General features: G+C 42.6%; 2 protein-coding genes across 3 annotated transcripts in view; both read left to right on the plus strand.

The window, feature by feature from the left end:
• GYG1 (glycogenin 1) overlaps window positions 1-27,428 on the plus strand; it is a 571,889-nt gene that overhangs the window by 401,007 nt on the left and 143,454 nt on the right. The gene's annotated exons all lie outside the window — the stretch shown is intronic.
• CPB1 (carboxypeptidase B1) overlaps window positions 6,902-27,428 on the plus strand; it is a 40,881-nt gene continuing 20,354 nt past the window's right edge. Inside the window, exons 1-8 of the mRNA XM_060242320.1 lie at window positions 6,902-7,149; window positions 7,238-7,313; window positions 11,258-11,382; window positions 15,110-15,209; window positions 15,456-15,557; window positions 19,419-19,520; window positions 22,472-22,582; window positions 23,796-23,886. Coding sequence (XP_060098303.1) covers window positions 7,067-7,149; window positions 7,238-7,313; window positions 11,258-11,382; window positions 15,110-15,209; window positions 15,456-15,557; window positions 19,419-19,520; window positions 22,472-22,582; window positions 23,796-23,886 — 790 coding nt within the window. The 5' untranslated portion in view covers window positions 6,902-7,066. The remainder of the gene's footprint in view (window positions 7,150-7,237; window positions 7,314-11,257; window positions 11,383-15,109; window positions 15,210-15,455; window positions 15,558-19,418; window positions 19,521-22,471; window positions 22,583-23,795; window positions 23,887-27,428) is intronic.

Consider the following 27,428-nt stretch of genomic DNA (forward strand, 5'->3'; position numbering starts at 1 on the left):
CAAATGTAAAGCAGAGGTAGTTTGCCATTGCCTTTTTCTGCAGAGTCTTCCATGGATGTCTCACTTGCAAGTACCAACCCTGCTTAGCTTCTGACAAGACTGGGCTACACCATGCTGCCTTCCCTCCAAATCCATTACCATAAACCAAACCAACCCATCAGCATCTTGTCTCAAGAATTAGTTTCCCTGAAAAAGAAGTGATTTGCCTTACAAAATGGGAGACCAGCTTTTCTAATGAGAGAAAGAGACCGCTAGATGGCCTTGAATTAATCAGAGTCTTAAAGCCAACACCATGGATTTGGGGGTAGTATTAGCAGAGTTGTAAATATAATTTATATGTCATTTATTTCCCCATGAAAAGAACTTGAGGTAGTTACTAGCGATGTGGCAATAAATTGTGCCAGATGCTAGGTATGTTTTAACAGCATTTTGCACTGCATCTCTCATCCAAGGAAGGTCTTGTTTTTAACTTGGAAGTAATTTCAGAGTTTTTTTTTCCCTTGTGCATCCAGGAAAGGGCGAAAGAAGAATGTCTGACATCCCCTTTCCCCCAACCCCTGCTTACAGTCCCTTGTGAGTTCTTAGAATCTATTTGGCTTCTGTGACTCAGTTCCACTAGGAGTTCCAGAGAGACATGAGAGAGGCCAAGCTTTTCTTTTTCCCCCCTCAGAAGCACTGGCAATGCTCTGCAGCCACAGACAAAGTTAATTAAATTTTGCAGGTGCCGAATATAGCATTTTCACCTTTGTCTATTCCCAGGCTCCCTACTGCCAGTAAGGAAGCAACAGACACCAAATGTCTAATCAGATCCATTTTAACTCATTAACCATTCTGTTGCCATGTTAGATGAATTCAAAAACACCGAGCAACTGCTTGCTTCAGCAGAAGTAGCGCATGGTGGTGATCTAAATCAATGATCTTCAACCTTTTCAGACTGAGAACCCATTTTTAAAACCCTCAGGCAGCAGCCTAGGACATACTGAGATATCACAGCCACCTGACAGGAAGAAGTGGGGCTCAAGCTATAACCACTGGTTTGATGTAGCCCCAAGTTAGCGGAGATAAGAAACACAAGTCAACCACCAGGAACTGTAGCGATCAATAAGCCAAGGGTCAAAGCCACAGAGGCTCAACTATAACCCCCCTAAGTTGGAGTTATTTGGGGGGGGGGGGTTAACAGGATATTTTCATCCTTCAGGCTTAGGGTTGCCCACCTCCAGGTAGAGTCTGAAGTTCTACAGGAATTCCAGTGGATCTCCAGAAAACAAAGGTCAGCTCCCCAGGCGGAACAACAGGGCCCAATTAGGACTGGGACTGCTGTGCAGGAGAAAGAAGAATTCCTTCCTTCTCCCCTGTGCAGCTTTTGGTAGCAGGGAAAGCATTATTTGCTCTGCTGAGAGCCAGCACATGCACTGAAAGCTCACACTCGGTAAATGCTTAGGAGGGTCCAATTTGGACTGGAACTGCTACGCAGAAGGAGGAATTCTTGCCTTCTCCCTTGTGCTGTTTTCAGTAGCTGAAGCAGCTCAGGGACTGCGGGGGAAGCATTAAGTTCCACTGGGAGCCAGCACATGCACTTAGGGTTGCCAAGTCCAATTCAAGAAGTATCTGGGGACTTAGGGGCCGGAGCCAGGAGACTTTGGGGGTGGAGCCAGGAACAAGGGTGTGACAAGCATAATTGAACTCCAAGGGAGTTCTGCCCATCACATTTAAAGGGACAGCACACCTTTTTAAATGCCTTTCTTCCATAGGAAATAATGAAGGATAGGGGCACCACTTTTGGGGGCTCAAAGAACTGGACCCCCTGGTCCAATCATTTTGAAACTTGGGGGGTATTTTGGGGAGAGGCACTAGATGCTATACTAAAAATTTGGTGCCTCTACCTAAAAAACACAGCCCCCTCCCAGAGCCCCCAATACCCACGGATCAATTCCCCATTATTCCCTATGGGAATCATTCTCCATAGGGAATAATAGAGTGCCCAGTAGACATTTCCCTCCCCACCACACTTTCTAAAGTGGGGGGAGGGCCTCCAAACCAGGGAATCCTCTGCCCCCTCCCTCTCTCACACACACAAATACTTACTGACTCTTGTTCCTGCAGAACTTTACTTGATCTGAAAACGAAAGCAAAACAAAGGGAGGGGCCGTTCTTCGAAGCCCTTCCTGTTTTCTGCTCAGCCTTAAAGGCACATATTTTAAAAACGGACCTGTAGGAGCTCTAAAACTACATGGTGATTGTGGGGGGCTGCTCTTCCCCCGCCGGCCAGCTGGCTGGGGGAGGGGAGAAGCCTGTAAAAACGGGGGATCCCCCACTGGGACCTGGGGATTGGGAAGCCTACATGCACTGAATGCTTGCAACTAGTGGCTCCCCACAGAGGAAATAATGCTTCCAGACACAGCCCCTGAGCTGAGCATTTACTCATAAGTGGCCACCAGGAATTAGCAGCTATAGTCTACTTGCAAGTCCCTGTCATGAACACTTGAAGTTTGTAATGTCTAGCTGGCTTTCAGCTGCCCTTAAAGAATGATGTCAAGTGCTGCATCATACAATATCAGCTAGAAAAGATGGAGGAGATCAATTTCATTAAAAAAAAAAAATTGCAGGGGGCATGAACGGGAGTTGCAGCACAGCCCCCCTCCCCAAACAGCTACTTCAGACTTTTTAAATAGGGTTGCCGAATGGCTGAAGAAAAAAAAATGTCCTGTTCTTTTAACAGGGCCATAAGGGGATATTGTTTGCTAGGTGGTGTAATTTGCCTCCATGCCATGATGAAAGGTCCATTTTACACTCTCTCTATTCCAGAATTTCTGAGTTCTGGTTTCATCTCATTTTATTTAGCATTAAACACTACCATTCTGCATGAAAGTGTCCCATTAAGGTTTTCCTGATTCCAAGAGCAAATTGTTTACTCTGCATACCATGTTGAAAGCGCTGAGATTTTCTGCCATTGAGAAGGGAGAAAAGCAGCCAGCATGCACCCACCCCATAGCATGGCTTCCATCTCCTTTGTGTTTTCTCCCCTCCCTCTTGCCATCCCAGTGCAGAGTGTGTTTGAAACATAGCTGAGCTCAGCTGCCAGTGAGGGGGCAGAAAAGCAGCCAGCGTGCACCCACCCCATCCCCACTGCATTTTCTCTCCACCGCCCCTTGCTTTTGCCATTCCAGCACAGAGTGGGTTGGAAACATAGCTGGAACTCAGCTGCCAATGAGTGGGGAGAAAAGCAGCCAATGTGCAATCTGCATAATTCTTGGGGAAAGGTTTGCTGGAGATAAGTGTGGATAGTGGAGCGGGCATACAGTAACCCACTTGAGTTCATCAATTAACTTGTATTGATGAACAAAAATCTTACTTTAAAAAAGGGGGGAGTGAGGCTGCTGCCTGGTGTCAGATCGGCCTTTTGCGAATTGCAGAAGGGTGAGTGACTGGAGGAGGAGGAGCTTCACAGGAGATTGGCTGAGAACCAAGGGGCATGAAAGAAGCGGAAACATCATGTTTGCCTCCAGCGATCTTGAAGTGGAGGAACAGTTTAATTCATCGTTAAAGCACTCTTGCTTAACCCGCATAAAACAGGGGTAGAGGGTGAGTTTTATGCTAAATCTGAAAGAGGCAGGGATTTTTTTGAGCAGGAACACACAGGAACATAGTTCCAGCTGGTTTGGCATCCAGGGGTGTGACCTAATATGCAAATGATTTCCTGCTGGGATTTTTCTACAAAAAGTCCTGTGTGAAACAATGGTGATATCAGGAGTTGTGGCCTAATATGCAAATGAGTTCCTGCTGGGCCTTTTCTACCAAAAAAGCCCTGGAAAGAGGAATGCAGAACTCTGCAAGACAGGTGGATTGACAGTGGCATGAGATGCAGAACCACTGAATAAACCCAAGGGAACTTCAACTAGAATGCAATGTAAAGTACCAATGCAAAATGAGCCAATAGCTTCAGCTGCCCATTAAGCCTTTGTTAAAAGGACAGTATTTTTCTCCTCCAAGACCCCTGGCAACCCTACTCCCCCCATACTGCAATTCTCATCCAGTTCCCCACCCCAGCCGATTAAATTTTATGGATCTTCTGTACTTTGACAATTATGACCTTCAAAGTAAATATTTTCAGGTGATGTGTCTAATTCAGGCAAAAAAAAAGTGCTTTTAAACCCTTGTCCCCACCTAAGTTGTTATTTTCCCTGCAGGAAAAACATACAATATCTGTTCTCTCTCAAGAACATACAGCTTCAATAGAAGGGGGATTTAAATGGGATATATATATATATAGCACAGGGGAGAATTTGTCCTCTCCCCACAGCTGCTTTTAACTTCAAATACAGAGTAGAGATCCCTACCATGAAACTCCTCCATGACACCTAGCTCAATTCTCAAAATAATTATTTTCAGGTATGTACAGAAGTCTCTTTAATTTTAATGTGGAGAAAAAGCTGGCTCAGCTACCGGAAACACTGTTCAAGAAGTAATTTTGACCTGTGTTATATCTTCTGTTTGGTTGGGATGGGTTTTTAGTCAGTTCAATCATAGCAAGAGCTGTTGACAAGGTAATATTCTGCCACTTATTTTGCAAGATGTTGCTCTGGAATACACTCTTGGGGCCTCAGAGAGCCCTTTGAAGAGGTTGCTCGCTGCTGGGTCTGCCCTAAGCCATATGTGCCACACTTTGGGAAGACCTTATCTCCATTTATATATTATTAATATTGCATCCTTTCACTTCAGATCAAAGGCTTTACATTTTCCCAGCTTCATTGTTTGGGGACCAAGCTAGTTTTTCCTTAGTAGGTTCCTAGAGACACCTTCTGTTGCTCAGCATGTTGTATAGTGATATTCCAGGCTGCACTGGGACTAGACTTAGTCTCTGCAAGCTCCACCCTGTTCTCCTCCAGTAATACCCTCACAGAGGGTGATGCTAGGGCTTCTGCTGTGCCACAATTGGACAAGGACTGAGAAATTCCTCCCACTTCATTACTGCCTGTCAGAAGACTGATGCTTTGGTTCAAACCAGCAACTTATTTAACAGTTTACATATTTTGTAATCACTAGCCCAGGTCCATAGGCTCAATGCATGAATACAGTATCTATTTAAAAGATCATGAAATATGTAAATCCAGCTCCACATTGGTGATAAATACCATCACCTTACACCAGCCTAAATAAATTCTTGCAATACTTGCGAGGGAAGTCTTGGTTCTTTCAGTTGTAAGCTTCCTACCCTGGGAAGTGCATTCATAATCTTGCATATTTTTTCCTAACCTTTCTGTATCAAGCTAGAATTTGCTAACAGTTGCATTCATTTTTAAGTTTATGCAGGGAGCACCATGCGTATCCTTGGCCAGCAGATAGGCTGCAGGCTGAGAGTCATAAAACGGGAAGAGCAGATGGCCTCCCCAAATTTAATTTGCTATTTTATTATCTCTACACTGGCCCTTTATCATACTTACATTTTTCTATTGCAGTTACGAGGGGGGAGAGAAGGGAGAAAAACATGTGAAGAGCTGCTTTTGAGACAGCTCACCATATAGCTGTCAATCCTTGGATTTGGAAAAATGAATCACCAATGGAAAGCCATGTTGCCTAGTGTTTCCAAACTAATCTTTGCTGGCACCGTGACTGTCATCAGAAATTTACAATATTTCATATAGCTTGGCATCTCAGTAGTTACCAGCGGGCTAATGATGCGTTGTAGATTGTTTTTCAAAAACGGTCTCCAACTGCTTGTAAAAGCACAAAGAATTCTTTAAAAGTGCATTCAAACGCGGAGAAACCTGACAATCTTCTGTCTTCCAGCTTCTCAACAGGGAATGATGATATATACAATTTGTTTGATTACTCCTTTTGATCTTTTATTTATTGTGAGTTCTGGGTTTGATCACTCTGCATTATTGTCTTTGCCCTGCTTGGGAGCCTGTAGAATTGTATCAAATATTGCGGATTTCATTATAGTCAGATTAAATGTTCTGACGTCTTGGAACTGGTGTTTTGGTAGGACAGCTCCTGCAGTTACCTTGCTTAGTATACCTGATTCCAAGCAGAGCGTTGAGGAAACTGAAGCAGCATGCCCCTCGCCCCCCCCCAAAAAAATTAGGTCAATTTAATTATAAGTGTTGTTCAGGTCTGTTTTATTGTGGTAGAAATGACTACCTTTTATATTAGCTAATATAGAATCCGTTTCAAGTTATAAAAGGATTACATTCAATTTAGCCATTTAACAATCTACTTTTTGCATATTCAGTCAGATTTTAGGATACATTTGTCTGTATGCTGAGGACACTATGGGATGTATTTCAGAAATAATAGGCATGTCCCAATACAGAGCTTTCTTCTTTAGGATTTTCCCAGTGATTGGTGATTCCCAGGATCAAGGATGCTGGTTTGTGAAGATTATGATATCAGATTACAGTTTAATTGCCAACATTGTCACTCCATCTCATCCAATTCCCTACTTACAATAGCCCCCATCCCATCTGACTTTTGACCATGTAAGGGGCATTTGGGCAGCAGGCAGAGGGAGGAGGCAAGAAAATCACACTCTATGGGTTGAAATCCTCCTGTTCATGGAAACATTCCGGTGGATCCACATCCATGGCTTGCCATAGCTTGTAACCATACAAAACAATGGTCAGTGAAGAAGCAGCAGACAGAACGCATGAGTGATTGCTGAAAACTGTATGCACGTGGGCTCAGCTAAGACCTTTATTTCACATATTCAGTTCAGAAGTGGACTGGCAGACATGCTCTCTCCCTTACACAAACACATTTAAGAGCTGTTGCTAACTGAGGCAAAAAGAGTGGGAATAATATGAAACACTCCATCAGGAATGGAAATAGAATTGTTTACCATCTTTCCTTTTGTAATCCATTAGCAACCCGTGAGATTTTCTTTCCTGTTTCCACAGGTGAGCAATACAAAGATGACAAATAGTTTGCAAACAAAACAAGGCCAGGAGAGTAATCAATCAATGTGCAAGTGGACAGAATTGATGGTTTCATCAATCAAAACTAAAAGGACCCGTAAATTATAAAAGCAGGTGAGAGAATAATCTGGTCTGGTGCCTTGTAATTGCAAATGAAAATAAGGATGTGGGTATTATTGCTTTTGATAGGTACTCTGTCTGCCTTTGCAGAAGCATCAGTGCAGACCTTTGAAGGGTAAGAAAATATTCATCACTTGCATGTTTCGGAACACATGCACATGAGATCTCTGATGCACATAATTACTCTCCACCATTTTCTTTAGGGAGAAAGTGTTTCGTGTAACGCCTCACGATGAAGAACAGGTAGAAGTCCTCACTACCTTGGCCAGTAATTTGCAGGTAAGCTTAATTTCTGAAGTGATAGTAATGAAACGTAATATTCTATTGGGAGCATGTCTTAATGCTAAATTTGTTCCACTGCTACCAAAACATAGTTGTCTTATTTGGGAAAGGAAACAATGGAGCTCAACAGAGAGCCAACATGATGTAATGTTTTAGAGCATCAGATTAGGATCAGGAAGACTCAGGTTCAAATCCTCATTCTACCATGGAAGTTCACTAGGTGATCTTTGGCCATACAAACTCTTTCAGCCTAGCCTAGTTCCCAGGATTGTTGTTGTGATGAAAAATGGAGGAGAGGAAGAATGATCTCCCAGCTGGGGAGAAAAGCAAGGTGTATGTCTATAAACTATTAACTTAATTTTAAGAAGGCTTGGAGAAATGGAAGTCAGAATGGGTTATAGGGTTTTTTTCAACAGGATGATTTGAACTAGGGGATCTCATAGTGTTCATAGTATTGGACTAGGTAAACTTAGAGGCCTCCCTTAATGCTATGCTTCTAAAATAACATCATGAAGAGACTGGATCCGAGGAACCTTCCACTGATGGAGCAAGGCTCTATCCACTGGAGAAAGGCCCCTCACTCAGCAGACTGAAGTCCTTTAATCCAATTCAGTCTTGCTCCACCTATATGTTGCCTTTGGTTTAACCTTTAGGCATTGGCTCCTAACTGAAACAAAAGTAAAAAACATATAATGCTCCTAAGCTAACATATTATCCCTGCTTCTCTTTTCCTCCTATCCCTTTCTGTAGTTACCCTTATTGTAAAAAATGCATTGTAGCCCATCAAGGCAAGGACCTGCCTGATTTGCTTATGTTGCTGAACTTCTGTGTACATTCATTGTACTGTAGCAATAGAGTTTCCAGCTCTGGGTTGGGAAATACCTGCAGATTTTGGGGTGAAGCCCGGGGAGGGAAAGGACTTCAGCATGATACAACTCCATGGAGTCCACCCTCCAAAGAAGCCATTTTTCTCCCAGAGGAACTGATTATTACAAGATCAATTGTAATAGCGGGAGATCTCCATGTGCCATCCAGAAGCTGGCAACCTTATTATCAAAAATTAAAGGCTGAGACCAAATTTTAAAAAATACCTTCCTTGGGAACTTGGTAGCAAAATCACTATACATAGTTTCTTTCATGATTAATGCAACAGACTGTTGTAATTAATTATAATCCTGAACTTTAGGATTTCATTCTGAAGAGGTTCGGTTAAATGCTTAAGAGGTTGCATGCTAAGTGTTTGGACATGATCTTTACTCTCTCTTTTCTTTCTTAAAAAAGTGTCATTCTTTTTCCTATGTGTCTTCTCTGAATGTTCTCTAAACTTCTCTTCCAAGTTTGTGTTTTGTGACCTTGATGCAGATATATTATGGCATGAGACAAAACAACCCAAGACAGCAGATCTGTTCTCAATATTTGTGTATAGCTTTGATGTTGAGAAACAGCCACAAAAAGACAATGAAAATTGCTATAATCTGTACTGTGAGATATAGAATTTCCGGTTATATATTGATGCAGAAGGGCTTTTCTTGGACTATAGGCCATTGTCAGATGTGGGTATTATTGCTTTTGATAGGTACTCTGTCTCCCACGTCCGCCTATGTTCTTCGGTATGTTCCATGTCTATTCTAACAAATGGGAGTTCTGTCATTCTTTTTCATGAAACCAGGCATTCAGCCATGTTATACCGCATTCTTAGCTTGCCAGAAGCAATTGTTGTGGCTTTGTACTGGGAAACCTAGATCTGAAAAAGACAACCACACCCTGATACAAAACAGTAACACATATATTAGCCTATGCTATCCAAACTACAATTCTAAAATGGCTTTCACTCCTTTTAATAGAAAAGTGGTTTCCCCTGTCTAATCACACAAAGAGCAACACTAGACCACCCATAGACCAAGCAGGGAGTTCTACATACTTGGGAGATTCCCCGGGTATATAGAAAAATATAACTTTGTAAATTAACCCCATACCCCACCCCCAACACACACATACTAAGAGAGATATCTCGATGAGGACTGGGTAGATCCTAAATGTTGAGAGCGTTGAGAAATAGTTAAAGGGGAATGGGGAGGAGGGGGCATTTACCTGCTCAAGTTTGACAATTTATCTGATTTGAAATGGAAGATGGGGGGGAGGGGATTCAAGCTGCTATTTTCCCTTTGTGATTCCTTGAGGATCACTGAGAGTCCTCAGTCTGTATAATCCCTTAGGCTTAATCCCCAAGCATATATTTTAAATATGTTGTATTTCAGAGCAACAGACAGGTGGTAGTCATGTTGGTGTAATGTTTCAGACTAGGGTTCAACTAGAATCTGTGAGGCTCAGATTCAGATCTTCACACTGCCATTCAACTTAGTGAATGACATGAAGTCAGTTATGTTGTTTAGCTTAACCTACCTCACAAGGTCTGCATTTAATTGAGAGTAAGTACTACTGAATACACCTGGTATTGATTCTAAGTAAACATTCATCCTATTGGGCTATTAGTCATTTTCTGTTCCATAGTGTGATTGCTCCTGCATATGAAACACATCTCAGGTTAACTGACTTCTCTCTTCTCTGCTACCAAGCCTCGGCCAGGAAAGATGCAGAAAGCAAGGTTTAGATTCTGTTAAATAAATGTTCGGGATAAACAGGTCCCCTTATGCACTTCCATCATTTAAAAAAAAGAGAGAGAGATTCAGTACATTCTCCAAAGCTACTTCCATTAATCCTCCACAAAGAGAACATTAGCTTATTCTTGCCACCAAGTTGTTCCGAAAATGAATTGTCAGTAGCCTCCATTTAAGGAATGGTATGACACAAATGCATGTGGAGTAGGAAAGAAAAGATTAAATAAATAAAACAAGGCCACAACAAAAACAAGGAAGGAGGCATAGTTATTTTTAATTGTAATGAAAAGACAGTTATATATGACCTAAGAAGAAAATTCCAATTTATCATGGTATATTTAGATGATAGCTTTCTCTGTTTATAGGGCTGTAATCCCTGAGGTAATAATATTTAGTTACTACTTAGATACCAACACAGTAGGCACCTTTTAGAAGAATCCCTACAGACTGTTTTGGCTCATCCAAGAAAAATTAGGCCACAAGTTCGTGTCTTAAGAAGTCAGGTAAATGCCCCTGTGAGATCATACACTATGAGTTGTTTCTCTTAAGTGATGGTGCTAATCTGCCTGTTTGGGGAAGGTAAGGAATTTAGCAGGGTAATGCCATAGATTCCATACTCTAAAGTAGTCATTTTCTCCAGGGAATCTAATCTCTATGGTCTCTGAAATTCAGAGAAATTTCCAGGTTCCCCCTGGAGGTTGGCAACTCTAGCTCATGGTCAGACAAGCATGTATAGGATGGGGCAGGACCAGTGTGCTAAAGATCAGGGGCAGGACCAGGTCAATGGACTCATTCCCAAACCTCTCTGAGCACATAGATGTACTGTGTGCTAAAGACAAAACAGTTGAGGGTGGTCACCCATTATGCATTCTTAAGCAAAGTCCACCAAAAATAAGAATAAATATGGTTACTTGTGAGTAGGGCAGATTTCCATTGCTGGATTAGGACAATTTGATTTAGGGTCACATTGTATACGTTTGAGACATTTTATTGTAATAATTTAATTTTATGTTGTTTTAATTGTTGTTAGCCGCCCTGAGCCCGTCAGGGGAGGGCGGGATACAAATATAATAATAAATAAATAATAAATTGTTAGCTTACTGACTTCCAACAAGGTTTCTCTCCTGTAAGAGGTCCATGACTCTTTCCATAGATATTTTTGTGTTGACCTTTCTTTGATGAACTCAATGTAGATGGATAAAGAGCAGTGATTTTTAATAAGGTCAAGAAGTGGCATGAGCCGTCCAAATCCACACATGCATATAGATCGAGAAACTGCTACATGTCAGGTTTTATGGGCATCTTTGCTTGGTTCCTATTCAGGTTGATTTCTGGCACCCAGATTCTGTGGCACTAGTGAAGACAGGCATGACAGTTGACTTTCGAGTTGAAGCAGATTTATGTTCTGAAGCTGAGAAACTTCTGCAACAGAATGGACTGAATTATGAGTATGTTTTTTCCCTTCTTGTGTTTGCTCCATTAATATATGTGTGTTAAATAGGGTTCCCCACCTTGGGTGGAAAAGTAGCTTAAAATGTTTTAAATAAAAATAAATGCTGTGGAGCTTGGCATTTAGAGAATAACTTTAATTAAAGAAAAACATGGTAACATGGGGTTCAGATTGAAGAAGTTCAGACACAGGCTGTTGAATATGAACTGCCATGCATGTGTTTGTAGATGGAGACAGAAGTAGGTAGTGGAACTAGTGATGCCAAGAAACCAGGCAAAGAGGTACAGGAAGGAATAGACACCTTGAGTTGCATATGGTGAGTACTTTATACAGTGAAGCTTGCTAACAGAAAGGAGTTCTATAGGATCAGACAAGGGCAGTAGCACTTGGGAAGGGGCAGTGTAAAGCAAGCAGTCAGCAAAACTGCCTGGATCCTTAAGACTGGCCTAGGATTTTCCTCAGAGATATAATAGCTCAAGGATCAGGGCTTCCAGCAAATACCCCAGAAGGGAGTGATAATTAAGACTGATTCCGCAGTCACTATTGCTCCACCCCCGGGCTTCTGCTTTAGTCGAATCGAGCAATAGATTCTTTACCAGTGGCTGCACAGGCACATCTTGACCCACGGCTCCCTCCAGTTCTCCCCACACCTTCTCAATCTTGTTTTTTAGAGATTAGGAAGGCATGGGGAGAACTGGAGGGAGATGTGGGTCAAAATGCATCCATGCAGCAACTGGTGATAAATCCTTGGCTTGATTTGATGAAAGCAGAAGCCTGGGGGCAGAGCAATAGCAACTGCAGAATCGGTATAAAACAGGACAGAATATGCGACTTTGCCACTTAGGAGTGATTAAGGCTACAAAAATTGCAACTTTTTATATAAAATGAGGATCTTTAATCTTTTAACATTCTTTGCTCCCCATTATTAGATCTAAACATCTCATTTAATCATGGCTCCTACTCCTATGCCTCTATTTCTTTGGGTTTTTTAAAAGATTGATACCTAGTCTTTCCATGACCTGGATAGTTCAGGCTAGCCTGATCTCAGCAGATCTCAGAAACTAAGCAGCGGCAGCTGTGGTTGGTATTTGGAAGGGGGATCACCTAGGAATATCAGGGTCACAGTGCAAGGGAAAACAATGGCAAACCGCCACTGAAGGTATCTTGCCTTGAAAACCTCACAGGGTCACCATGTGAGTTATGACCTGATGGCAAAAACCCAACAACAATAGAAAAAAATTCTAGTCTTGGAATATGTTTGACTCTGAGGTAGTATACAATAGATTAAAACAGCCAGTTTGGTGTAGTGGTTAAGTGTGCGGACTCTTGTCTGAGGAGAACCGGGTTTGATTCCCCACTCCTCTACTTGCGCCTGCTGGAATAGCCTTGGGTTAGCCATAGCTCTGGCAAAGGTTGTCCTTGAAAGGGCAGCTGCTGCAAGAGCTCTCTCAGCTCCACCCACCTCACAGGGTGTCTGTTTTGGGGGGCAGGCGGGGTGAAGGAGATTGTGACCACTCTGAGACTCTGAGATTCAGAGTATAGGCAGAATATAAATTCAATATCTTCTTCTTCTTCTTCTTCTTCTTCTTCTTCTTCTTCTTCTTCTTCTTCTTCTTCTTCTTCTTCTTCTTCAATAAAATGGGACTTTAGATAGAACATAGTTCCAAATTTATTTCTTGGTGAGCATCTGAGAGGTGCCTGATGTCAAAGCCTCTCCTCAGCTGTCTGGTGTTCCTGCTGCTGTCCTTGTGGGAGCCAAACTGAGCCCAGAGGTAATAGCTCCTCCAAGAAGTATAATGTCAAGCAGCACCTGTTGCAACTCTCTCTTCTGCTGTACTGGTTCTCATAACCCCAATCTGGGGTTCATATTTCCTTATGAGACTGGAAACCTTTAGATATTAGAAACCACTTGAAGCAAGTGATAGTTCCCAAACATGACATATTCAAGAACACGTTGACCACTTAATGCCCTGAAGAATGAGGTTATATGTGTTCAAGCCCATGGCAAGTACATCAAGAGGCCATCCATTTTTACATTTCTTTTCACTGCCATCCATCACTGCCAATACTTAAATGCTCTACAGCAGATAGTTTACAACACAAACCTGTTCCAGATATGCAGCCTTTTAGCATCCTTGCCTCAGTGGCAAAGGAAGAGTTACTCTGCCATGTGTCAAAAATAGCCCCTGCTAATAATGAATTTACACAAGTTCCTGCACCAGTATGTATGTCTGCAAGGCTGTCCCTGACAAGACTTCAGTGACACGTCCTTGTGAGAGCAAGCCTTTGATGTGCAGCTGCAGTGCCCTGACATCATGGCAATGCAACCCATTAAAGTGCTCATTCTGAAGGCTGGGAGTGAATTGTAAATTGCCCTCTCTTACTCTCTAATCCAGTGGTCAAGGTCATCCTATCTGCACATTTCTTTGTCTAGTTATTTTACTTGGATTGAGAGGAGAGAGAGAAAGAGGAGCTACCAGCCAATATGTATGGAGATAGTCCTAGAGCAGGGGTGGCCGAACTTGCTTAACAGAGCCACATAGAATAAACATCAAATGTTTGAGAGCCACAAGACTATAAATGTCAGATGTCTGAGAGCTGCAAAACATGAATGTCAGATGTTTGAGAGCTGGAAGGAGGGAAGAACAGGAAGAGAGAGATGGAAAGAAAGCAACTTTAACTTTAAATGCATCCTCCAAGCCGCTGGCTGGCTTGGCTTGAATGTGATTTAAAGGGAGAAATGCCTTCTCCAAGCTGGCCAATGGGGCGGTGGGGGCTTCAAGAGCCACATAGTATGTGTGAAAGAGCTACATGTGGCTCCTGAGCCACAGTTTGGACACCCCTGTTCTAGAGACGAGATTAGTTGCTCTAGGGTAGGAAGTCAATAATATTTTTTAAGACTGGGATTTGATTTTGCTTCCTATGGTGTGCATACATAATCTACTGCTGTCTCTATGTAAACTGGCAATTTCCCCCATGTTTTGGAAACAATATAAAAACCTGCAAAAACTGTTTTTCTGGAATTGAAAATGCAGTGTGTGTATATACCATGATCAGCACTCTGTCTTGCAAACCCATTTCAGTTTACTGAGGGGACAAAAACTGCTTTAGCCTGGGAAGTTTGTTTATTTATTTAAAACATTTGTATGCTGCCTTTCCACACAAATTAGGGTCCCCAAGAAGAAGGAAGAGGAGGAGGAGAATTGCAGATTTATACCCCGCCCTTCTCCCTGAATCAGAGACTCAGAGCGGCTTACAATCTCCTATATCTTTTCCGCCCACAACAGACACCCTGTGAGGTGGGTGGGGCTGAAAGGGCTCTCACAGCAGCTGCCCTTTCAAGGACAACCTCTGCCAGAGCTATGGCTAATCCAAGGCCATTCCAGCAGGTGCAAGTGGAGGAGTGTGGAATCAAACCCAGTTCTCCCAGATAAGAGTCCACACACTTAACCACTACACCAAACTGGCTCTCAGGTGGTAAACAATGGAAACCACATTAAAATACAGATAGATATATAAGAAATATTGGAAACAAATATAACATATCAATGCAGAGATAGGAAGAGAGTGCATTACTGTGGTGCGTAGATATTGCACTTGAGGGCAGAAGAGAAAGAAATTACCACTATACACACAGCAATGATTTGCCTGAGGATCAGAAGGCCTGGGGCCAGAAGAAAATTGAAAAGTACCATTTTGACTCATTCTTGTTGGGTTTATTGCAGAGTTTTGATTGACAACCTTCAGATGGTACTTGACAGGCAGTTTGACAGCCATGTTCGTGCTGCTGGACACCAGTATGAAAAATATAACAACTGGGAAACGGTAAACTATTATTTGTATGCTAAAATCATCCTCCATTTTTCACTTGCTTGGTGGTAGTTGCTTCTATAACTCAACTTTGTTGAAGCCACAGACTGTATCTCTGGTATCTCTGATCTGACACCACAGACAGCTGCTGCCCATCAAAGTGCACAGTGATGAGATGGACCATTGGCCTGATTCAGTGTGAGATTTTTTTTTTAAATGCCATGAAATGCCCATATGTGCATATTTGTTTTAATTCAACAGATAGCCGCTTGGACAGCTGACATTGCCAATCAGAACCCAGCTCTCGTTTCTCGGTCACAGATAGGAACAACCTTTGAGGGACGTCCAATGTATCTCCTTAAGGTATTTGCTCTTGAGTTTCACAGCCAATCTGTTCTATTGTCTCTTGGCATGTAGGAAATAAAATTTATTAAGCCCTTGAAAATTCCAGATCTGTATTTTTAATAAACGCTTTAGGAAACCAAGCAGGTTTTGTGAATTCCATTATGGTGACATTTTTATCCTTTTGATTTATAGCAAAGGTTTTCTCAATCACACAGACTATAATAAGAGCTTTGACAGTTTGCACATATAAATTTAACCATGTTCCTGTAAGCAAGGTAAATGGTAATCCACCTTTGTGTAATTGAGAACTCCATCTGTTGTTTGTAAACATATTTGTTATGAAGCAATCTATAAACTTCAGAACTTTCTTTTGACTGTCTGAAGCAAACAATTTATCAAGTTTTCCCCCTCCTTCTCAAATAGTTTCCATCATGCATTTCTTATGAACAAAAGGAAATAGTTTAAACACACTCTTATTTTGGACAAAAAAAAAATCTCTATCAGATCTCTGCAATTCAAGCACATGTAGTGTTTCAGTCCATGTGAAAGCAGTTGGAGCCAGAGGCGTCACTAGGGTGGGTTGCACCCTGAGGTGTAACTGATTCAAGTCACCCCCCCATTGGGCATCACCCCTTTTGGAGGGCTGCGTCACCCCCTCCGCGCACAACCCCGCCCATTTCACATGGCCCCTCCCTCATCCATAATCCAAGATACCAGTTTTGCAGCATTTAAGTTTCCCCCACTCACCCACACGCTTTTAGCTGAGCCGGCGGCAGCGTGGCCCCGGTTTCAGAATCCCAGCCAGCCCACATACAGCAGCAGCATTCTAGTCCCAGTGCCAGCCCCTTCCTGTTGGGGGGGACCATGGGTCAGTGCCTGGGGCCAATGAGAATGCTCTGGGGGAGGGCCGATGGCCCCCTTGGCCCCGCCCTAGTGACGCCGCTGGTTGGAGCTATGGCGTTTGCATGGCCAGCCTTCACTTGTGAGCACAGACAGGTCCTAAAAGAAAGGGAGCCTTCCTTCCTACATACCCATTACGAGCTACACAACCAGGCCAAAATTAAAGGAAGCTTCCATTTGGACTTAACATACAGAATTGGAAACCAGTGTGTAGAGACACTCTCCTGTGTGGCCATCAGGGGAACCTCCTGTGGTTCACTCCTATAAATAAAATCATAATTCAGGAAATATTAAAATTTGTATGCCAATGAGTAAGAGCCTGGTCTTCATGAAATCAAGTACTGGCTCACTTAGCATCTTCTCTGAGATCCAACTGAGGAGACACGTTCCAGGATGCAGCAGCTCCATGCTGATCTTCAGACGCTTCTCTTTGTGTTGAGCCCATAGCACCATGACAGGCCAAATGTAATCCAGTTTCTGCTTTTGCACCATTTAAATGGTGCAAAGTCTGTCTATGGCTCCACATGTCATGACTGACTAAGTACTGGCTTATGTGGAAAATGCTACAAAGGTAGAGTTGCCAAGTCCAATTCAAGAAATATCTGGGGACTTTGGGGGTGGAGCCAGGAGACTTTGGGGGTAGAGCCAGGAGACATTAAGGGTGGAGCCAAGATCAAGGCTGTGACAAGCATCATTGAACTCCAAAGGGAGTTCTGGCCATCACATTTAAAGGGACAGCACAATTCCTTCAATTCCTTCCTTCCATAGGAAATAATGGATAGGGGCACCTTCCTTTGAGGCTCATAGAACTGGACCCCTGGTCCAAACTTTTTGAAACTTGGGGGGTATTTTGGGGAGAGGCACTAGATGCTGTACTGAGAATTTGGTGCCTCTAACTCAAAAAGCAGCCCCCCCCGAACCCCAGATACCTGCAGATCAATTCTCCATTATTTTCTATGGGAATAAATCTCCATAGGGAATAACAGAATTCCCAGCAGACATTTCTGTCCCCTCCCCCCGCTTTCTGACGACCCTGAAGTGGGGGGAGGGCCTCCAAACCAGGGGATCTCCTGCCCCCACCTAGGGATTGGCCACCCTATACAAAGGTTAGTCTTTTAATTGTGGTTGCCATAGAACAGGCCATAAGAACAGGGCCTGTTGTTATAATTATGATTATAATCTCAGTTTCAGGACCAAATTGCATGCCTCATAGGGTTGCCAGCCTCCAAATGATAGCTGGAGATATCCTGGGATTACAAATGATCTCCAGGAGCTAGACATCAGTTCACCTGGAGAAAATGGCTGCTTAGATGGGTGGGCCCTATGGCATAATGCCCCAATAAAGTCTCTCAGTTGCCCAAACCCCACCCTCCTCAGGCTTTACCCCCAAAATCTCCAAGAATTTCCAAACCTGGAACTGGCAACCCTAGTCACATGGGAAACAACCTCTATCACCCAGTGATGGTGCTAAACATTCCACACTAGATTTTGTGTAGTTATGGCTACACAACTCCTGCAAAAATGAATGGATGAGTCACAGCATCAGTGGTCTGTCCTCTTAGGGCCAACCCAAACCTTCTGTGAGAAGTCAGAGATCTCTGGACTAAAAAGAGGGGAAGTTTCGATCAAAGTGTGGGGAGAAGTCAATCACAGCCTGTTTGAAAAACTCAGTGTTAATTTCATAATGTGTGAAGGTACAGCAAAACAACAGAGAGGCTAAATGCATTGGCAAGGTGACCAAATAGAAAGAACAGAGTTTGTGAGCCTTTCAGTGATGAGTAGGATTTTTAAAAACTGCTTCATCTTTTCTCAGGCCATAACAACATGTTACTTTTTTCTACAAAGGTCTCTAGGTTGGGTGCAGAGATGTGATGTGAAGTTCCTACTTCTTAGACATACACAGGCTTGATTTGGAACAGAACTGGGGGGGTGCCGAGATGGGAGGTCATGACCTCCCTCCTGGACCATTTTCCCAACCTGAAATGGCCCCAGGGTTGCCTCACAGAGGTATGCCTGTGTACTGTTACATAGGGTTGCCAGGTCTGTGTTGGAAACTACCTGGAGACTTTTGTGGATGGAGCTGGGAGAGGGTGGGGTTTAGGGAGTGGAGGAGCCTAAACATGGTACAATGCCATAGAGTCTACTCTTCAAAGCAGCCATTTTCTCCAGGGGAACTGATCTCTGCCAGCTGGAGATCAGTTGTAAAATGGGAGATCTCCAGGCCCCACCTGGAGGCTGGCAACCCTAATTAGTTACATGTTACATTTCTACAATAGAGCAACCATTTCAGGGTAGCAAACAGAATATGAAGGGGAGGTCTAAACCTGCTCTCTGTCAGCCATGACCCCAATCCAAATCAAACATGCATCTACCTAGAGAGCATGCAACTTCAGAATATGCCTTTCCACCCTACCTAAGGATGTTCCAGTGGAAAACATAATGCTTAGTTAGCAGGGTTGTCAGTCTCCAAGTGGTAGCTGGGGATTTCCTGGAATTATAACTGGTCTCCAGGTTACAGAGACCAGTTTCCCTGGAGAAAATAGCTGCTTTGGAAAGTGGACTCTATCACATGGTCTAATTGGCATTATGACCATGTTGAAGTCCTTCCCCTTCCCAAAGCCTACCCTCTCCAGGCTCCACCCCCAAAAATCTCCAGGAATTTCCTATTCCAGAGCTGGCAACCCTAGTTGTTAGGCCATTCCTGCATCAGAAACGTTATTTGACAAAATTCTTCCTGCACACAGATAAAGAAACTGTCCTGGTTTGCATCTGATGATTCTGTGTTTATATAAAAGGTGTGGTCTCACTCTTTTTCTCTGTATATTATTTTCTGGAGGTAAGAATATACTGCCAGCACTGGGCTTCAGTCCTATTCATTGAGCTCTTTGACTTCAAATGAGGCAGCAATCTAAAGACAGAAAATTAACTGTGTGCCATACAGATTGCTTCTTCCTTCTTACATTATTTTTATCAGTGCAGGTGGGGAAGCAGGGTGCAAACAAGAAGGCCATCTTTATGGATTGTGGCTTCCATGCTAGAGAGTGGATCTCACCTGCATTCTGCCAATGGTTTGTAAGACAGGTTGGTTAACTAAGTATATCTTCTGAGCTCATTGATTCAGCTGGAAGCAGATTTTTATTTAAACACTCTCTTTAGAAAAATCTCATTCTTGATTTTCTAAAACTATCCTCCTCAAATTTCCAGGTATCAGGGTACATAATACCACAGCTGTTACTATTAAGAGCTAGACGGGCATGCATAATACACAAGTTCTGCAGTTACCAATTAGTTGCTGGGTTCAATTTAGAGCACTGGTTCAGTTCAAGGCATCTATAAAGTGCTTCATGGTCTAGGTCCCCCATATCAGCATGACTATCACCTCTCCTGACACACTGCAAAGCTTTTTGAAGCTGCCAACCCGCCAAGGAGTAAGATCAACAGTTGCCTGTACCTGAGCATTCTCCGGCTTGACTCCCAGTTGGTGGATCAGCCAGCCTGAGAAGGTCAGGAAAGCTCCCATACTTTGATCATGTCACAGAATGTGCAAAATAGCATTCTGCAGTTGGGTACTTTTCATAAAGTGAATGGAGTTGTAGCTTTAATGTCTGTGAAAAGAACTGAGACAGTTTAATTGCGCCATTTAGTGCATGGATTATACTGTTTGTATGTACTATACTGCTCTATTGCACTGCTTTTAATATTGCCAATCGCCTTGAGATTCAGAAAGAAAGGTGGACTACAGATGTAGAAATTAATAAGGTTGACAGAAGTGGAACAGCACATGCACCACTATGTAGAAAACAGTGCTCCCTCTAACACTAAATTAGTGTGAGCTAGCTCACCGTTTTTAAGCTTCCAGATCACACATTTTTGTCTTAGCTCAGGAAGGATGTCCCCAGAGCAAACTAATTTATGCAGTAGCTCACAACTTTAATGCCAGTAGCTCATGAAGTAAAATCTTTGCTCACAAGACTCCACAGTTTAGAGGGAGCATTGGGAGGAAGCTAATAGGGACACAGCCAGGGAAGGATTCTCATGTCCCTCAATAAGACATAAGTGTGTATTCAGGGAGGAGTCCCCTCATGTTTTTGCAACTGTGACTCCCAATGAGCTGGGAGAAGGAGAATGAGCTGCATATGTGATATGAAACCTCTTTCCCCCAATCTAACGCAACCTCTGCTGTCCTTGTTGACAACATCCATTTCAGACAAATGCTACCTTTCCCCCTTCTTGACAGACCTGACTCATTGCCAGTTTCATTAATTCTCAGAGGCAGCCAACCAGCAGCCCTTGAGAAGGGGGTGTATTATCAGCAACTCCATTCCTGTGATATTTACAGCTGCAACAGTCAACTGCATTTGCCTTTATCAGAATAACCTTAAAAAACAACTTCCAGCTGCTTCGTTCTCATCCTTAGTAGAGGTTCCTATGCTGAAGGTTAAAAAACAAACAAACCTGAAGCGGCATCAGGCAGTGAAAATCTAAACCAAGAGAGTGAAATTATTTGACTTGAGAGCCTTGGCAGAGACCCAGCAGTGAGAAGGCCTCCCCCTCCTGTCCACTCAGATATGTGTGGGGAAGCAGCCTTGGAAACTGAAAATGACACCCTAGTCACGCCTTTGCAAATGTGATCTCCTTATCACTCTCACTAATTCAGCAGAGAATATAATGTGTTACCTTATTTAGCAGCTCAGGTTGCTGCAGCAATCACTCACCCTTTGGAACAGTCAGTCCCGGACCTTACCTCACTGGGACTGGTGCCATATTTAAGACATAGCCTGAATAGCAGGGCTGAAATCTGGCACACGCATGCCATGGTTTTAATGGGATTTCTTTGCAAATCTGTTGGATTGCAACCAAGAATTTCTCATTTTATACCTAATTCAGTCTGGGGCATCTGTAGTACTTCAGTGGATTTCCCAGTTGCTTAATCCAAACCATTAAAATATCATTGTTTACAACATAATCTTACAAGTTCCAGTGAGAATGACTTCCTGGAAGTATTGCAGCTTAAAACACAAAGCCATCACTTGCACCTTTCATCCAAAATCAGCCTTTACCTGATTTCTATGGCAAAAGATCTCTTTAGGGTGGCATTAAACTGCTGTCATGAATTAAGAAAGCTCCTGTATTCAATACAATTTAGCACCATTTCTAGAATACTTTGAGATGACAGACTTATGCCTAACCCAAATAGCCCAAACTAGCCCAATCTCATCAGATCTCAGAAGTTAAGGAGGGCTGTCAATATTTTGATGGGAGACCTCCAAGGCATACCAGGGTTGCGACGCAGAGGTAGGCAATGGTAAACCACCTCTAAACATCTCTTGCCTTGGAAACCTCATGGTGTCTCCATAAGTCAGCTACGACTTGATGGCACTTTCCATCACCACCAAACTAGTACACTAAGTTAAGCCCTGAGTTTTAATACCACAAGTCAATGTTCCAGTAAGAGAACATGATGCACATTTTGCATTATTTCACATAAATCATTTTCACAAAAGTATCAGGTACAGGGCTGCACCAAAAATTCTGGAATTTAGAAATTAGAAATTATCATCTTCAGTGCTGCTAAATCAGTATCTGAAAAACAGATTTACAACACCAAACATCTGTGTTTTTGTTATTCTCTTTGGTATCTTGTTTCCCTGGATGCCACCACTTCTCTGCACCATTTTTTCCCACTTTCTTGTGCTCCTTTTATCTTCATTAGTGTTCAATCAGATGAACCATGGGACCTGCACAATATTATTTACTGCTGCATGCGTCATCAGCATGTCAAAATTAACAGCAGCTACAAAATCACGTAATAGTCATTCACATTTAGGTGCAGTGAGAGCAAACAAGGGCCTGGGTAGTGAAGTGGGGAAAATAAATACCCAAAGGTGAAAAGTATTGAATAGCATACAACCATTTTCACAACAAATGACAATTGCCCAAATGTGGAAGAACTATTCAACAGTCAATAAGCCCCAAACTAGGTAAGCAGTTTGGCTCATCCTAACTGTTTTAACTGTTTACCCTGTACCCAGGCTGTTAGAACCTATGGAACAGAAACCATCATGACCAACCTTCTGGACCATCTAGATTTCTATGTCTTGCCTGTCTTCAACATTGATGGCTATGTCTATACTTGGACTAAGGTAAGTAATTTACTTGTTACCTAAATCAAAAGCTCAAACATACATGTATCATGTATAGAATTGCCAGGTCCAATTCAAGAAATATCTGGGACTTTGGGAGAAGAGCCAGGGGACTTTGGGGGTGAAGACATTAGGGGTGGAGCCGGGAGCAAGGTTGCAACAAGCATAATTGAACTCCAAAAAGAGTTCTTGCCATCACATTTAAAGGGACAGCACACCTTTTAAATGCCTTTCCTTCTGGAAATAATGAAGGATGTGGCACCTTTTGGGGGGGCTCATAGAATTGGACCCCCTGGTCCAATCTTTTTGAAACTTGGAGGTTGTTTTGAGAAGAGACACTGAATGCTATGCTGAAAATTTGGTGCCTCTACCTCAAAAAGAGCCCTCCCAGAGTCCCAGTTACCCATGGATCAATTCTCCATTATATCCTATGGAAATTAGTCTCCATAGGGAATAATGGAGCACCCATCAGATATTTCTCCCCCACAATTTAAATTTGTATTAGACAGATTGACTTTTGACTTATTTTTGTACAGATTTTAGACCCTTTTAGAATGCCCTTTTGTCTTGACTCATGGTGACATGTTTTATCTATTTGCATGCATATGTGTGTACATCTATTTTTCCCCTCTCTTTTATCCCTCCTTTAATGCCAATAAAGGTACCTGAACAGGTGTGACCTAATATGTAGATTACAAAAAAGCTCTGAACTGAATGATTATAGCTATATTGGATTGTACTTTTCACTCAGTTACTTATACATCTTGACTCTAACTAGCTCTTCCTGCCAACTAACTCCCACCACCACCTAAGACTTGAGGAAGTGTGTTTCAATGTATCTTTTGTGTATGCATACACAAAAGCTTACACCCAGAATTAAACTCTTGTGGGTCTGAAAGGTGCCACTGGACTCAAACTTGGTTCTGTTGCTTTAGACCAACCCAGCTGCCCACCAATGTTCCCTCTAAGCTGTGGGGTCTTGTGAGCAGAAATTCTACTTTGTGAGCTCCTGGAATTAAAGTTGTGAGCTATTGCATAAATGAATGTGATCTGGGGCCATTGTTCCTGAGCTGAGACAAAAATGTGTGAGCTGGAGGCTAAAAAATTGTGAGCCAGCTCACACTAACTCAGCTTAGAGGGAACACTGCTGCCCACCTGGATCCATCACAGATGTCCTTCAAGGTTTACATGTACTAATTACACTCCTTTTCAGTCTCGCATGTGGAGGAAGACCCGTTCTACAAATGTGGGTAGCAGCTGCATTGGAACAGATCCCAACAGAAACTTCAATGCTGGGTGGTGCAGTAAGTATGTTTTCTCCTGTTATAACAAGTGTATCCATGTTCCTATTTATCCTGCCAAGGGAGGCAAGGTAAAAATGATGGAAATGATTGGATGGGGGTTGAACTGGCTTACAGTGCAATCCTAAAGAGAATTTCACCTTCCTGGAATCATTGAAGGTAATGGGCTTAAAAGGGTGTAACTCTGTTGAGGATGGCACTATTAAGTCTTATCTCTCCAAGTCGAAGGGTGCCACCTGTAGTCCAATGCCAGTCACACTACAGGGGAGAAAAAAAAACAGATGAAGAGCAACAACAGGTAGACAGAGCCTCTAAGCATATAGAACAAGGTTTTCTTTTTTTAAAAAAATTATCCCAATGGAAATAATCTTCAACACGTGGCTGGATGATTCTCAGAGATGCTTTAGGCTGATCCTGCACGGAGCAGGGGGTTGGACTAGATGGTCTGTATGGCCTCTTCCAACTCTATGATTCTATGATTCTAATTCTATAACTATATTTTGTGTGAAATTAAGTCCCTCAGAGAAGGACGATATTTATTTATTTGTGATTTCTATTTCTAGTCCCTCTCTTCCCCCACACAGCAAAATATTCCCATGCTACTTTCAGCACCCAATGTGCCTCCAAAGCACTTTACAAAAACCACAAAACCAGTAAGGCATAAATAAAATGTTCAACTGTTCAGCAGCAGAATTTCTTAAAAGGAGCCTATTAAAATACCACCATCACCGCCCCAAGAAAAGATCAAAATATAGCCTTGCCAATTATGGTTTGGAGTTCATACGGCTTACTGCCTATAATGAAGCACATATTTTATTCTGCCAGCAAGATGCAGAAATTGTCCTTCCCTTCTCACCAGGCCAGCTTATCAGTTACAGAAAGCTGTGTGTTTACAAGCAATTCACAAAGTTACGGTCTTTTGTCTTCATTGTGAAGCCACATACATTTTCTTGGGAAATGGAGTTGTCTTTCCAGTGAGCAGCCAATTTCATTGAACCTGCATCCACATCTTCCATATGCTGCATAGAACAATCATTTGCTTTCTAGATTGTCTTAACCACACAGGAAAATAGTGCAACAACCATGCTATGTCCTGCCATGTGTGGATATAGCATCTCAGGCTGAGATATGTTTAGTTCACACCAAACATATTGCATGGCTGGCACTGTTGCAGTGTTGATATTATACTGATTCATATACTCAGCACAAACAAACATATGGTACAGTCTAAGATTAAACCAGACATCTAAACCTGACTTATGGTGCCCATCTACTATGGTCTATTCTAGGGCTTTTTTTTTTAGCAGGAAGAATGCAGTTCCAGCTGGCTTGGTGAAAGGGGGGGGGGGGTGTTGCCTAATATGCAAATGAGTTCCTGCTGGGCTTTTTCTACAAAAAAAAGCCCTGGTCTATTCTCTCTGGCAACCAGAGATCTCTCCACATTCTTGGGGAGAGGTTTTTCCCCATACATGCTGCCTTGAAAACTCTCAACTGGAGGTCTCAGGCATTGGTTAAATACAACACAAAACATGAATAGACCTCCTGAGCAAGTGGGCTGGCAACCCTAGTCTTGTAGCATCTTAGATGGATTGTGGCATAAACTGTTGGTGATCTAGAGTTTATTTTCTCAGATGTATGAAGTGTTATATGCAATGGGCAAAAAGAAACATACACCCCCCCCCCAAATGAAGAGTGGGGAGACAGGAGGAGCATTAGAAAGTGAGAGGAATAAGCACAGCAATTCAAGACATAAGACTGTCATATGGCTTTGAACAGCTCTGTTGGAAGCAAGATCCTGTCCTGCAATGGGTTTCTTTCTGACCCTTTAGGCTGCTTTCAGTGCAATCTCATACAGTTATATATTATGCACACTGATTCCCATTGGCTTCAATTGGAGCAACTCTGCATAGAACTGTGCACTGTTTATCTTCCAGGAACTGTGTGAGCATGCCAGGCCTGTTTTCTTTCTCCTTTCCCTAATCTCATTTCATCACAAAGAGGCTGACTACACATTCTATACAGACATATATAATGCAGCCCTGGTGTCATTTGTTGTTAAACTTTCTCTTGGAGGAATTTTGTGTGCAAAGGGAGAGTGTAAATGCGCATTTTGAACTCCATGAGGAAAAAGATACAGGGGGAAGGGAAATTTAGAATGGAGACTTCTGGAAAAGCCATCTCTGTATAAACGGAAAGGGCATTTTTTGTAAAGGGACTAGGATAGTCATTTAAATGTCTGTGGGCAAGGTTGGTGGGGTTTTTTAGTGCATTGTTAATTGTATGTAGTACACTTCCCCTCCTAATTTTGTGATTCATTTGCAGTGTTATATGTATTATTTTATTGCATGGTTCTGATAGTTGAATTTCAGCAAGAAAGGAGGACTAGAAATGAAGTAAATAAATACATAGCTTTTAATAGCTCAGAACATGTAATTAGGTCATTTGGTGACTTGCAAATGGGCCCAGGCCAGGGTTGCCGAGCGACACGTGCCCCCCCTGCCCCCAATATGACCCTGATCCAAAGCAAATATCATAACAAATTGCTCTGGTTGCTGTTACCATGAATCTATAGGAATGGATAGTTCAGGTTAGCCCAAGCTCATCTGATCTCGGAAGCTAAGTGGGGTCAGCCCTGGGTGGTATTGGGAAAGGAGACCACCAAGGAATGGTGATGCAGAGGCAGGCAATGGCAAACCACCTCTAAATGTCTTGTGCCTTGAAACTCTATGGGTCACCATAAGTCAGCTGTGACTTGACAGCAGCGACAACAGCAGCAGTAGCAGTAGCAGTAACAAAAGAATTGGCCTGTCTGTCCAGCTTTCCATTTATGGCAAGTATAATTCATCAGAGAATAAAACTAGGAGATTTGAAATTGGCCACCAGCTTCAGGATGACTGTGGGAGTTCTAGAGCCAAAACTGAAAGTTCAGCATGAGAATATTGTGGCTCAGGTGAGACATCTCCCTCCCATGCTATTTGCAATGGAAGCTATGGATCTCCATGTTTGGCAAGCATAACATCAAATAATGTCGTACCGGCCACCAACCCCAGAATGACAATGGAAGTTGCAGTGCTGATAATTAAGGGAATTAGAACACTCCTGAACCAGGTTATCTTCACAACACACAATACATAATAAGAGAGCTTTTCAGCAACCGGCTATCATATGTCTCTAATACGCAGGTTGCTGGGCCTACCTCACAGGGTTGTTGTGGAGATAAATTGGAGGACAGGAGAACAGTGCAGCTTTGGGTTCCTTGGGGAGAAAGACTGGGCATGACATTTGTTATAAATGTAGTTTTAATGACATTACAAAGATTTTGTCATTTGTCATATAGCAAAGAAGTCTTTACAAAGGGCTCCTAGACTTTCCACCAACACAATACTAGATCTTCCACCAACACAATGATAATGATAACAACCCAGTGGCTGAACTGGGAGTTCTAATTTCTGCTCCACATGTTTGACCACAAATACAGATTAATGTTCTGTTACCATACCTATGAAAGGTGGGGGAAGGGAAAGCATCTTTTTACTACTTTGTTA

This window comes from Heteronotia binoei, chromosome 6 (genome assembly GCF_032191835.1).
Source record: "Heteronotia binoei isolate CCM8104 ecotype False Entrance Well chromosome 6, APGP_CSIRO_Hbin_v1, whole genome shotgun sequence".
Taxonomy (NCBI): Eukaryota; Metazoa; Chordata; class Lepidosauria; order Squamata; family Gekkonidae; genus Heteronotia; species Heteronotia binoei.